At 42.8% G+C, this 14,401-nt stretch overlaps 1 protein-coding gene across 3 annotated transcripts in view; it reads left to right on the top strand.

Moving 5' to 3' along the window:
- The first annotated feature begins 389 nt into the window (after positions 1–389).
- Positions 390–14,401, top strand: part of RANBP17 (RAN binding protein 17) — a 300,545-nt gene continuing 286,533 nt past the window's right edge. For all 3 annotated transcript variants that reach the window (XM_084764395.1, XM_084764396.1, XM_084764397.1), the window contains exons 1-2: positions 390–1,235; positions 11,071–11,217. In XM_084764395.1, coding sequence (XP_084620521.1) covers positions 1,218–1,235; positions 11,071–11,217 — 165 coding nt within the window. In that variant the 5' untranslated portion in view covers positions 390–1,217. The remainder of the gene's footprint in view (positions 1,236–11,070; positions 11,218–14,401) is intronic.

A 14,401-nucleotide genomic window follows, 5' to 3' on the forward strand; every position in this document is an offset into this window, starting at 1 on the left:
CAATGACAACCAGAAGACAATGGAAGGTCATCTTTAAAAGGTCAAATGCTTAAAAAAAAAAATTAAAAGGCGAATATGGAGTTTTATACCCAACAAAACTACCTTTAAAATCGATGAAATAAAGATGCTTTCAAATTAACAAAAGCTGAATTTGTTGTCAATATAGCTAAATTGTAAGAAGCATTTAAGGAAAATTTCCCCTTATATACAAAAGACAAGCCCCGCCCCCCCCCCCAATCGAAGTGTTGAATTCTGCGGAAATGAAGAACACTAGAAATGAGTGAATCTAATCTATCTCTGCTTTAACGGCCCTTGATTCCAATGGAATGATTTGGTGTAAAATATAAGTTCACATAAAACTATGAACAAGGAGTTACAGTCGAGCCAGAATTTTACAATTTAATACCACATACAGTTGGTCAGTTTAATTTAACCTCAATAAGCTTTAAAAAAAAAAAATAAAGAAACAACGGGGGTTGGGTACTGCGGGACAGGGGTTAAGGACAGCAGTTGGATTTGGGGGGGGTGGAACAAGGACATCCGTGGAGATGTGGGATTTGGGAGCCATGGATGATGTATTTGTTTCAGAGTCCTGTCAGGAATCAAAATTGCTTGTTGTAGATTTAAGCTTTATTATTATGTGTATGCAAGGGATGCAGGCGCCCGCTAAAGCAGTGGGATCCCCACAAGCTGGAGCTATATGCAGCTGTGGATGCCCTTCACTGCCGAGCGGTCTCTTCAGCCTTGTCTACTGTAGATTTAGGAGCCGAAGCGCTCGGTGACACGCACCGATTCCTGTACTCAGGACTCAAGGAGATGAGGACGACCACGAGTTCGAGGCCAGCCAGGTTGACATAGTTATACGCCAGGCGAGAAGGCAAAGTCAGAGAGCCAGTCTTCAAAAATAAATTTGCCGGTGGACATGGCGGACAGGTGGGTCGAGGTGGTGGGCTAAAGGTCAGAGGCCAGAGGTCAGAGGCTCAGCCCTGAGGGACCACCAGCAGTTGCAAAAGGAGCGCACCGGCGGTTGGGCGTAGGTGCCCTAAGGACACGCCCCCTCCGCCAGCCCCGCCCAGCCCCGCCGCCGGCTCCGAGTGGAGCGCGCCGACCACGGGGAGCGAGCGGCGTGGGGATCCCGCGGAGGCCGGGCTTGCGCGTCGCCTTCGCTCCCCCTCCCCTCGGCCCTCGGGCCGCGCGGCCCGCGCCGCTCAGGGAAGATGGCGCTGCACTTTCAGGTCAGTGCGCCGGGCTGCGGGCCTGGAGCGCCGGCGGCGGGCGGCCCAGGCCGCGACCCCGAGCGCAGCCCCTCGCCCTCCCGGGAACGGTGGGGCGGCGGGGCGCAGAGGAGCGGGCTACGCTCGGCCGCCGAGTCTGCCCCTCGTCCGTGCGGCTGCGTCCCGGCAGGTGGGAGCCGGGGCGGAGGGGCCCGCCATCCGGTCCTCACCGAGCCCGCGGTCGGTGCTCGCCCCGGGAGCCTGAGCTCAGAGGCTGGGACGGCGGGAGCGCGGCAGCGCGGCTGGAGGACTGTCATTGGCCGGAGGCGGGCGGGCGGGTCGGGGCGCGGCGCGGCCCGGGTGCTCGCAGCCTCATTGGAGGAGCCTCGGGCCAGGGCGCGGGCTGCGCGGGAGGGATGCGGTGGCGACTGCCAGGTGCCTCCTGCACCGTGCGTGTCTTCGTCCCACAGACATCTATCGCGCCTCCCCACTGAGCGTCTACCGTGGCGGAGCGTTCTGGGGCTGCAGGGCGACATCAGCTACCACCCTTGTCCTTTTAGGGCGTGCTGTAATTACTGCACACGTGAAAACTGTTATGGTAGAATCAGTCCCGGAGTATCGCGGGAGCACAGAAAGGGGTTAGTCAGTCGGTATTCGGAGTGGAGCCTGCACTTGACTTGTTACTTGTTTCCTAGTGATGGTACTTACACCTCGGAGCAAACTCCCCTTGCCTTGTACTCCCAGGAACGTGGGACTCTGGCGGGAATTGTAGGCACTGTCGATGTCTAGGTGAAGAGGAAAGAAAGACTACAGTCTAGAAACTCTGGGCAAAGCAAGGAATTGTAGAAGACCGTAACATACTGCAAAAGCCTGTTCTTGAATCCTAAGATTGATTTGAAAAGAGCTCAGGGGAAGTTGTGGATAGCAGATGACCTTACAGAAGTAGGCAGGGGTTTGATGACAGTGTATCTGTCACATTCTCCTTGTAGATTTACATGGATCCTCTGATCCCACGAACTCACTGCTTTATTATTACTTGTTTTGTTTTGTTTTTTTTGAGACAGGGTTTCTCTGTGTAGCCTTGGCTGTCCTGGACTCACTTTGTAGACCAGCCTGGCCTTGAACTCTCAGCGATCCGCTTGCCTCTGCCTCCCGAGTGTTGGGATTAAAGGTGTGCGCCGCCACCGCCCGGCATTATTATTACTTTTAAAAAGTATTTAGAACCAGAAATAGACCCACATTTTATCTTTTGACTTACCTTTTTGTTTGTTTTATTTTGTTTTTAAGGGTTTTTATTACCACTTTGGGTAAATATGCCTTGTGCAGAAGGACCTAATAGGGAGAATTTATTGTGAATCGGAAATAGATAATCAGATGTTCATAGTGCAGATATAAGTCTTGAGTAAATTAGGAGGTGTAGGAGAATTTGGAACTTTTTTGGACTTGGAAATATGATGCCTGGTAAATTGCCAAGTCCTGGAAACCTCCTTCATACTCAAGTGCAATATTAGAAACATTATATGTTGATCCCCAAAAGAGTCATATCAGTCCCAGAAATATACACTAGCGTGACATTTTTAGGGCGTTGCTTCAGTGTCTTTATCACACTTGGTAATTATGTAGCTCGGTAGAATTGTCCACAGGGCAGTGCCATGAGTGTGGCCTGTCCATGCTTTTCCCCTTCAGTCCACTCCTTGGCTTCCTGTAAGGCAGAGGAAGATAATCCTAGAGATTTGGTCGCAATCATCCTAGTTAGGAAGCAGTGAGAGGCGGATCTGGGTTACCTTGGAGGAGGCATTCCAGGTGGAGGTGTAGAATGAGGAAAGATAGAATTGGGAATAAGTTGAGGCTTGGTCTGGTGCTGTGTATTCTTATGCTGATTCCTGGCCTCCCAAGATCTGGATGCCTGCCTGACAAACACCTGTGTTTGTTGTGTAACCCTTGCTCTACCTAATTTAAAGTTGATTGGTTAATAAAGTTGCTGAAGCGTGTGACTGGGGAGTAGAGAGGTAGGCAGAGCTTAGAGCTTCCTAGGCTTGGGATCTGGGAGGGACCACAACAGTAGGAGGAGAAGATGACTGATGGAGCAGAAGCCGACAGGGAGTCATCTGATGGGCGAGTAACGAGCTTTTAAGTGGGTCTTAAGGGTAGTAGGATTAGAATAGCTCAGAATCTGCCCAGCGTAGTGCTTACAGCTTAGTAATAAATCACAGTCTCTCTGTGTCAATCATTAGGGAACTAGCTTGTTAAAGAGAACTGGCGCCATATTATTTTCTGCATACACTATTATTATTGTTTTACACCTAACAATGATTGGGGAAAGCCCTCAGTGGTTCTGGAATCAGAGACTATTAGCTGTTCTTTTTAAGCTCGACTTGGCTGGATGTTCTAGATGTGACTGAGAAATACACACAGCGATGGCAGTGTGATGAGAAGTGGTTTGGGAAAGGTGGTTGTTAGTCTGAAGTGTGGCACGTAGATTACTTTTCCCCTTTCCGTCTTACCCTTCACAATTGCTTCAGATGTTTTCTGTTTGTGGTTTCAGTCGTGAGGCTTAAGAAAGTTTTGATCATTGTGAGTGTCAGGTTCCAAAGCTTGTGCCCACTCCATGGGACCAGCAACTTTTCCAGGTCTGTGTCTTTTAAGACACCTCTCCCCTCCCTTCCCCTCCCCTCCCCTCCCCCCCTCTCCCCTCCCCTCCCCTCCCCTCCCCTCCCCTCCCACTGCTACTTTCCACTCATTCCTAAGTAGCCTCTGGAGAAATCTAAGATGTTGGAGCCATGGCAGAAGATTTTACTTAATTACTCCAATGTCTGAGTGTCTGGAGTCTGTACAGTGAAACAGTTTGTAGAACTTGATTGCTATAAGTAAATTGATATGCACCCAGAGTTGGGCATGTGCTGTGAGACATAAAACTCCTTTCAGCACCAACAGCAAATTCAGGAATTTCCCCCAGCCATCATAGGTCTGACAGTTTATCAGAAGGGCTCATCAAGTTCAACAAACACTATCAAATTCTGCCAGACCTGGTGGCACATGTCTTTAATCTCAGCACTTGGGAGGCTGAGGCAGGCTGATCTCTGTGAATTCGAGGCCAGCCTACGCCTACAAGTTCCAGGACAGCCAGGACGTCCACAGAGGAACTCTGTCTTGGAAAAACAAAACAAAACAAAAAGCTATCAAATTCACAATATTTATTATAGGGAAAGAATACAGATTAAAAGTGGATAAAGGGAGGAGACACAGGATAATCTGTGAAGGTTCTAAAATATAGCTTCTGTTATCCTCAGGATAGGATGCTCTCCTGACCTCCATATGTGTGCACCACTCAAAGTGAGAAGGCTCCCACCCTTTAGTACCCACAGTATTTATTGAGGCTTTATTATTTAGGCATGACTGATAATTTCTAGTTCCACTGTTAACCTGTGACCCAAAATCATTACCCTAACCCAAAACCCTGAACCAGGTTTGGTCAGTGCTTGTCCTAAAAAAAGAACTCATGTCAAGTATGACACAAATTATCTACCAGAAATTGAGGGCAAATATCAGATCCCCTGGGCAAAACCACTTTTTTTTTTTTAAAGTTATGCAAGAGGGATTAAGGAGAGGAGAAAGCAGAAGATAGTATGAAACTTGTGACAATGGGTCTGGTCTTAAACTCCAACACCACTGGAAAGGGACACCTAGAGTAAAAGTCTGCTGGAGACATGTTTAATTTGGTTTCTGCTGTTTCGGTGTTACTTACAGTACCTTTCTGGAAAGGCTTTGTAGACATATATAAAGGTAAGAAGTGGATGTTTGTTGTCAGATAGATGGTGACTGAAGAATAAAGCGTGGCTGGATGGCAGACAGTGAGGAAGACGTACCTGTTGCATATACACTTGCCATTGGCTCTGTGATCTTGTGCAGCCTACATGCATGTGCCCTGTCAACTCTAGGTTTTTTTTTTTTTTTTAATCTGAGAAATGAACACACTAAAATTATGTAGTATGTAGGAATCTGGTGTTTAGAATTGGCTTAGGAAAAGATAAGGATACACTTGTAAATTGTGAGACACTAAAACTATTTGGTGTAAAATCTAGTTTTTGGGTTTTTTGGAGACAGGGTTTCACTGTGTAACTTTGGCTCTCCTGGACTCGTTTTATAAACCAGGCTGGCCTTGAACTCACAGAGATCTGCCTGCCTCTGCCTCCCCCAGGCATTAAAGGCATGCGCCACCACGCCCATCTATACTGTATTTGCATTTTGGATATTTGTCATTTGATATTCTTAACATGTGGTTATGTTGTAAATCATTTTAATATGAATTTCTTAGTATGCTTTTTGATAGTGAAATTACTGTTTATTTTAGATTTATATTATGGAAATGATGAAGAGGAAAAGCAAATTTGAGGTTTTTTTTTTTTAAAACATTTTACTTGTTTAATACTGTGGGTGTGCTGTGGCACATGTGTGGAGGTTAAACTACCAATGTTGTGTAGGTTCTCTCCTCTTTACATGGCTTACAGCCACCTGCTAAGCTGTGGTTTTCTTGTTTGAGTATAAAAATGGATCTCTGCTGTTACTGGCCCACAAATTGCTAGTGGAGAGTGCAGTGGTGCTTCAGTAAAGTTTGCAAGGAATTGAGAGCCCTGAAGTTGAAGAGCACTGTGGCAGGTCATCAGAAGTTGATGGTGATCCTTGGAAAATAGTCACTGAGACTGATCCTCTTACAACTAACTACAGAAGTCGCTGGAGAACTCAGCGTGAGCTTACTCATGGTCATTTGACATTTGAAGTCAATTGGAAAAGGCAAAAGGCTCAGTGAATTGATTCCTCATGAGCTGATAGAAAATTTTTTAGAAAACTGTTTTGAATTGTTTTCTCTCTTATTCTTTACAATGATGAGCCCTTTCTTTTTTATTTCTTTTTAAAAAAAGTTTTTTTTTTTTGATGAAACATTTCTTGATCAGATTGTGCCATGTGGCAGAAAAATGACAATTGCTGATGACCAGCTAAGTGGTTGAACTAAAGAGAAGTTCTAAAGCACCTTTTCAAGCACCTTGACAGTGTTTCACAGTGAAAAAGCACTCCTATGACCAACAGGATTTGGAAATTGCTTTCTAAGAACATGTTTTAATTCCAAAGAATGGGTCTCCACACTAAAAGAGTAATTAAAGTAATTTCTTACTGGCAAAATATGTTGATTTGTAACGGTTCCTGTTTTGATTAATAAAATTTGCTTTAAGCCTATTTATAATTATTTAACATTCACAGTCCAAACCTGCAACTCCTTTGCACCAACATGATTTTGGATTCATTGTTGAAGGAAGAGGCCCAGGAATAAGGCTTCAGGGATGCCCAGCTAACAAAGAAGGAACAGTTTGTAGGAAACAAGTGACCTCAAAGTGAAGGCAGTGTATCCTACTGGCAGTCAAGAAGCTTGATCTCAGAAGGCAGGAAAAATACAAGGAAGTAGTTTATCTGTTTTTAAAGATAGATAGTTTGGTTTTTTTTTAGAGGAGAAAACAAAGGCCTTTTAGTGAACTATAATTGGTACATAATAAAATGCATGTGTTTAAACTGCAATAGATGAGTTTTGGCATATATACACAATTGTGAAATTGCCACTAAAATATGAAAATGCCCATTGCTCACATATATTTCCATTGCTCTTATGCTTTCTTGCTGTACTGCTGACTGCCTCCTCCCCTGCTTCCCTTACTCCTTTGCTGTTTCTTCATCTAGCCAAGGAGCCTATGCCCACAGCACCAGGGTCAGCGCCACTGAGCTGCTCAGGCGTGGTGCAGGGCCAGCTCTCCAGAGTGGTACAGCCAGTGAGGGGCAGGGCCAGTTCTGCATAGCCCTTGCACAGCAACATGGCTCCAGGCTGCAGCCCAGACCAAGAACTTCCTCATAGTCTTTAGTGGTAATCTGACCCTCTGACATCATGACTCTCAGCAGCAGCACCAGCTGGGACTTCAGCATGGCCTCTGGTGGCAGGGCAGGCTACTCACATCAGGCTGTTCCTTTCCATCCTTGCATCTCCAGTTCCACCTCTCTTCATAGTGCTCAAACCGTTTTGCTTCTCTTTTTTTCTCATCGCTCCATCACACACTTGCACATCATAGTGGCTCCCATGGCAGGTGGACCACAAGGCTAGTGGACCTCTGGGTGTCTTCCCCAACCATGCTACTTGGCATGGCCAATGATGAGCCTCTTGATTTTTTTTTTTAACCATTACAGTAACAAAATTTGTTGCCCCCTTCAGATCTTTTATTAAAGTCCAACTCTGCCCTTTTAAATTTCTACCACTTATCATTTGCTAGTAATATATATTGAGACTGGAGAAATGATGCAGTGGTTAAGATCACTGACTGTTCATCCAGAGGACCTGGCTTGATACCTAGCACCCATGTGATGGCTAATAAATATCTCTGTCTCCAGTCCTAAGGGATCCAGTGCACAGATTTACATGCAAGTAGATACCCGTATACATAAAACTATATGTTAAAACACTCACACATATAAAATAAATAAAAAATAATTTAAAATGTCTTTGGAGAAAAAGAATGATTGGTAATGTTGACTGAACACTAATTAACTATATACCTGTCTTTTTGTCTTGAAGTTTATTAAATCAGTATAGCAAAGCAAATAATATCCAGACTTTTTTTTACAATCTTTCTTAATAGACTTACTTAGATAATTAGATACCATTGACTTGAATAATATGAGTATTTATATTTTAAAATGTTAGTTTCCAACCCCCTGCCAAGACAGGGTAAGCAAGTCCTCAATAGTTCCTGCCTCACAAATATGTCTGTCAGATGTACTGGGCCAGAAGGCTGAAGATGATGCTCCAGTGTTATAGAGTCTTGGGTGACTGTTCAGGCAGCAAACTATCTCTGTCATTTTTTCATTTTGGAAGCTGCTAACCTGTACTTCTGGTCTACTCAGGTAATTAATTTTTATTCCTTCTCAAGTCTCTGATGGGGTTGAAGACCAGATAGGTTAGTTTTACAATTAAACTTAGTTGTTTAGGGCTTAAGATGTTTTTAGGTCTAGATATTTTAAGTTGATAGAGATGAGATATGATAGATATTGATTTACATTCAAAATTTTATACTCAACAAGATGGAAAAATGTTTTATTCAAGGTTGTCTAATTCAAATATTCAAAACATTATGAATGTAACATTTTTATAATTCCTGATTGTTTCATGGTTCTTCTTGCTATATGTAGCTTATTGTATTTATGTGTAATAAGATAAACATATATGTAAAAAATAAATAAATTTAAAAAATATTGGTTTCCTAGGTCTTTTGTAACAAATTGTTACAACTGGGGTGGCTTAAAACTCAAATCCTTCTCAATTCTGAAGGCCAGAAAACTGAAACAAAGGACAGATAGGGTTGGTTTCTTCTGGAGGCCTCTGCCCTACCTTTTATGGGTTTTGGCAGCTTTGGTACTTCTTGGTTTTAGATAAGGCTTTCCATTCTCTGCCTGTCTTCCTATGGCCTTCTTCCCTGTATCTCTTTGCATCTGAAACATTCCCCCCACCCTTTCTCTTTCCAGACAATTAATGGTTTTCTAAGAGCGGTGATAGTATTCACCAGAGTTACCTTTGCAAGGGGCTTTATGAGGGGTGCAGATGGTATTTTAGGGAAGTAGGTTTGGACTCTACCTCATACTCAAATTTCATAGTGCTTTAAAAGTCGTAGGCAGGCACTCACATGTCCCCCTTGTGTATTGGTGTATTGGCAGGAAGAGTGTTCTACTTTGTGACCAAACTTTATATTTGCATGCAGTTTTGTGGAAAGTTCTACTGTGCAGAAAAGGGGGCCAGTGCCCCTAACCCGTCAGCAATGACTTTTTGTTTGGACAGCAATTTCGTATGTAGCACAGGATGACCTTGAATTCTGAGTCTTCCTGCCTCAGCCTCCAGAATGCTGGATTGTAGAAATGTGCCACCATGTCCTTCCTCTCTCATAAGGGTGCTCGTAATTGGGTTTAGAGTTGGATTTAGGGATTGATCTAAATAAATGTAGGATGCTTTTATCCAAATTCCTTAACTAAGAGTTTATAAAGAACCCTTTTCAGCTGGACAGTGGTGGCACACCCCTTTAATCCCAGCACTTGGGAGGCAGGCAGATCGCTGTGAGTTCGAGGCCAGCCTGCTCTACAAAGCGAGTCCAGGACAGCCATGACTATACAGAGAAACCCTGTCTCAAACAAACAAACAAAAAACAAAAACAAAAAACCCAAAACCAAAGCAAACCAAAACAAAAGAAAGAACCCTTTTCGTAGATTGAGGGTTAGGAACTGCAGCTGTCTCTTGGGGATAGCGTTACTTATCTTACGGTGTCCTAACAGTAATGAGTGCAAAGTATGTTGTGTGCATACACACAGCTCTGCCTCATTTAACTCAAGTTGACATGATGGGCATAGGACGATACTCCTGCCTCCTCCTAGATGACAGATTACAGCTATGCACCACCATGCCAGGATTACAGCTATGCACCACCATGCCGGGATTACAGCTATGCACCATCATGCCGCATGAGGTCCTTTATTTTAATGAACCAGTTTGTTACCTTATTTTAGGACTCGTTGGGAGAAAATTTCCAAATCATGGCCACTGGGCTGTGCCTCAGATAGGGAAGTAGGAATGTGAAGGAGCTAAAGAGAGCGGTGGAAACAGGGTGGGAGCCATGGGATCTTCGTTTCGTGGCTGCTTGTGTATCTGAGAGCTGGGAAGCCTAGAGTAGCTGTAAGCTGCATGTAAAAACTCAGGCCCAAACTGAGCAAAATTGGCATCTCTTTTGGATCCCATTATGTTCATTTGGCTACCTGTTTTTGAAATTTCTGCCAACATTTTTGTTGAGTATGTAATTCAAGTTCCAAGTGAAATAATTTGTTTTAATAAATGGCTTTAACAAGATTCTCTAAGCCACGAGAGTGGCTGAACTCATTTTGTAGTTCATTGTTTCTAAGTGTTCTATTTATAGACAGAGTGAGTTAGTCTTTGTGCTTATAATCTAAAAACCTCTACATTAATTAGAATGTTGTCAGAAATACTGTAGGATTGAAAATCATGACATGGTTCACCTGAAGCGCTGTTGAAGGCCTAGATGAGCACACAAATAATTATCGTTAGTTCTTTGTTATAGGCATGAGGGTTGGAAATAATAAAAGAATGTACAGTGAACTATGGCAGCGTGGGTGTGCTCATTCTCCCCACCCCATCTCTTCGTTGGTTGTCTCCTAGCTGTTTACTGGCCACTGCTTAATGCCTTGAAATGAGTGCATTCATTTTATTTCAAGCCCTTGTAAATGCTATCTTTCTTTTTCTTTCTTTCTTTCTTTCTTTTCTTTTCTTTTTCTGAGACAGGGTTTCTCTGTGTAGCCCTGGCTGTCCTGGACTCACTTTGTAGACCAGGCTGGCCTCAAACTGAGAGATCTGCCTGCCTCTGCCTCCCAAATGCTGGGATTAAAGGTGTGCGCTCGCTGCTACGCCCGGCTGTAAATGCTATTTCTTTGTCTACACTACCTTCTAGTCTACTCCTCATTTGGCTTGCCCTTTAGGTTTGAGGCATTCTTTGAACATTTTAGCATATATGTTACTTCTTTCAGGCATAACTTCGTAAAGGAGAGAATCTTCTCCTTTACCTAAATTTACACTGCATAATGATAAGTAAGTCATCTGGGAAGTAGGAAATGTGCTTCTTTTGCCCAGTGTTAAGTGCGTCTTTACTGCTCAGTACCTGAGTATTGAATGGATGTATATAAACGTTATTTCTCCACGCCTTACTTATTGTGTTTAATATATGATTTTTTCATTTAAGTCAGATTTTTTTTCTTTCTTTCTCTGAAGAGTTTGGCTGAATTGGAAGCACTGTGTACTCATCTCTACGTAGGCACTGATCTCACAGAGAGAATAGAGGCTGAGAAAGCCCTCTTGGAACTGATTGACAGCCCAGAATGTCTCAGCAAGTGTCAACTTTTATTAGAACAAGGAACAGTAAGTATGTGATGAGTGATTAACCATGAAAGGCCAGAGTTAATGGTAATAGCAGTGGGATAGCATGAGTACCCAGAGCTTTGGCCACATCTTTTTTTTTTTTTCATTAAAAAATTTTATTTACTCACTTTACATTCTGATCATAGCCCCCTCCATCCTCTTCTCCCTGTCCCACCCTCCCTCCTCCTTCCTCCTGCCCCTACTCCCCTACTCCTCAGAAAAGGGGGGCTCCTCCCCATCAGCGCATCTTCTTCCCCTGTGGGAGGTGATCGAGAAGCAGGCCACAGAGTTGGTGTCAGAGACATCCCCACTCCCCTTACTGCCACATCTTCTGATTGTAATTTTCTGTCAAAAGAGTTAAGCAGGAAAGAACTGGAAAGGCAGGGAAGGAAACATAGAAAACAGCCACAGAGTAGACATTGGAATGTGCTGAAGTAGTTTGCTGGTTTTTCTTGGCCTGCTTTGATGTCACATTGTGTATGTTTATTTTAACAGTGCTGAGGAGTGAACTAGGGCCTTTACATGCTAGGGGAGCTCTCTACCAAGTTACATTCCTAGCCCTACCAATTACATTTCAGAAATAACTTAAAAAAAAAAAAAAGAATAGAAAATGCCAGTGTTATAGGCAAGCAGGCTAACGTTAACTTTAGAAAAGCCAAGGATTATTTAGAAGAGTGCTGACTGCCTCTTTGCACCTTCATTAAGTATTGAACGTGCTTTTTATGCCATACTGCTTGGCTGAGAGAGGTTTAAACTTGGTGTTTTCTGTTATTAGACTTGATTGCGGATGTTCACAGTTCATATATTCATGCAAATTTCTAATGAAATTCTTTCTTTAGACAAGGCCTTACTGTGTAACTTTGGGTAGACCAGGCCAGCCTTGAATTCATAGTAATCCACCTGCTTTTGCCTTGAAAATGCAGGTATTAAGGTGAACACTGTCATTTGCCTAAAATTTTACATCTTTGAAAATATCTTTACAAACCTAGGTTCTGTTAAATCTTATACCAGCATGTTAGTGTCCGATCTACCTTATGCAAGCTTTCACTTAGAAGACATTTTTGAACTTCTATTAAATCTTCTTCATGTTTGCTTTTTTTGCCTGTTATTATATTGCATATTAGTGATTTTCAATTAAAAATTGGTAGAAGGTTCTCAATTTTATAGCAAAATGGATTTTCAAATATGGAAATTTTCTTTATATTTGTATCAGTGTCTAAGCATGCTACTGAGATTGCAATTGGAGATTAGAAAATGTACTGGGAATGGCGATTTCACTCCCTGCTGAAGCTTTTCTCAGTAGGAACTTGTGAAGTGGCTTGCCTGACAGTGCTTGTGGCTCCAGCAGTGCTAATGCTGCCGGGGTGACTGGGGCCACTCACCCTGGCCCCCCCCCCCCACATTGGGCATTAGCTTGGACTCACTGAGAGAAGAAGTTTGTTGTATGCGTTAATTTCTAAAGCCATTTAATAGTGAAAAATAGTGGTTTTGTTTTACCTATAAAATTTTCTTCTCAGCTGTGTGCTTTAAAAAAAAAATACAATTTATCTGTGATAAGTTACTAGTCTTCTTTGTTGGGGGCAAGTCAAGGTATTGAGAATCTGTCTGGCCAAAATTTACAGAGTAGAAGATGAGTCATGAAAGTAAATGAGCACCCCTGGCTCCCTGAGTTAGGAGAGATTCAGATATTCACTCCAGAATAAATGCTAGTAATAATGTGAACAGTACAGGATGATGATGATGATGATGATTAGCTTTGTGACTTTAACTAGCTAAGCCCTTTTCTGCTCATATACTGTCACCATGTGTATGTGGCACATTTTACCTAAGGTTTATGTTTAGTTAATGTTTCCTCAGATCCTTTGAGAACATTCTGGCCTGTAGGTCCACAGCTCCTTCACAGAAGGTAGCAGTTCTCAGATTGCTTGCCATTCATCCTCGGCTTCTAGAATCAGCTGGTGGCAGTCGTCTGTTACGTTGATAGCACAAACAATTACTAGTAACATCAACCCATTCATTGGAAGCTAACATCAACCTTTGCAGTTTACTTGCCCTGCCTTCAAGTTGACTTCTGGTGTTGCTTCAGTGTCCTTATCTCTGAGCATTTGTTCTCTCTTAAAAGGTAGAGAGGTTCATTTTCTCTACTCGGACCTCAACTGCTGCAGTAAAACAACGGTGATTAGCTCATCACTAGCTTGTAAACGTAGCTTTGGTTTATAGTCTCATATTTTACTTCTTTTAAGGGAAACTGCCATCCTGACATAGTGTGTATTAAATTTCAAAAAAAACTACTGACTTTCTTTGAGTTGGGAATATTTTTATGACTGCTTAGTTTGAAACTGTCACAGTATATTCTTTTAGGACAAGGTAGCTGCCCTAAAAGGTACCAAGAAAGTACATTCATTTGCCATCTAATTTAGCATTAGACATTTAAAGTCCACTTTGTTTTTTTCTTTGACATGGGGCAAATACCCTGATGTAGGGAAAACTATGTGTCATGCTGGCTCTGTCTCGACGCTGTGGGGTTATATTACTGCAGTCTGTGGTGCATGAGCAGCAGCCAGATTTGAATATACACAGGGTCAGTTTTAGCTGCTAAGGTCTGCCTTTATTCATGGATCAGCCATGGACAACAAGTAAACACTGAGTGAGGCTTTGTGCTTTAGAAATTTTATTACGAGCTGGGTGTAGTGGCGCAGGCCTTTAATCCCAGCACTTGGGAGGCAGAGGCAGGCGGATCTCTATGAGTTTAGTGAGACCACCCTGATCTACAAAGTGAGTTCCAGGACAGTCAAGGCTGCACAGAAAAAACCTTGTCTCAACAAACAAACAGTTTATCACTGAAGTTCAGGTTGTATCTATTTTTTTATACATTACAAAGTATTGTTTTTAAATCGTTTTCAACTGTTTAAAACTATGAAAACCAGTTTTAGTTCACAATCTATAAAAAAGCAGATTTTGGTTCATTTGGCTCATAATTTTTTTTCCACCTTGTGGAATAAAAAAATACCATTTTGGCAAGAAATCTGTAGGAGTGGAATGAGTATAGAAGTGAATTTTGCAGGATGAACATGTATTTATGGAGTTTGAGTACACTTGTTGAGAACATTGGTGGTGAGGCTGGAGAGATGGCTCCGTGGTTAGGAGCACTCGAGGAAAACATCACACTGGGTGCCTCACAACT

This window comes from Acomys minous, assembly GCF_964271855.1.
Source record: "Acomys minous genome assembly, chromosome: 16".
NCBI lineage: Eukaryota > Metazoa > Chordata > Mammalia > Rodentia > Muridae > Acomys > Acomys minous.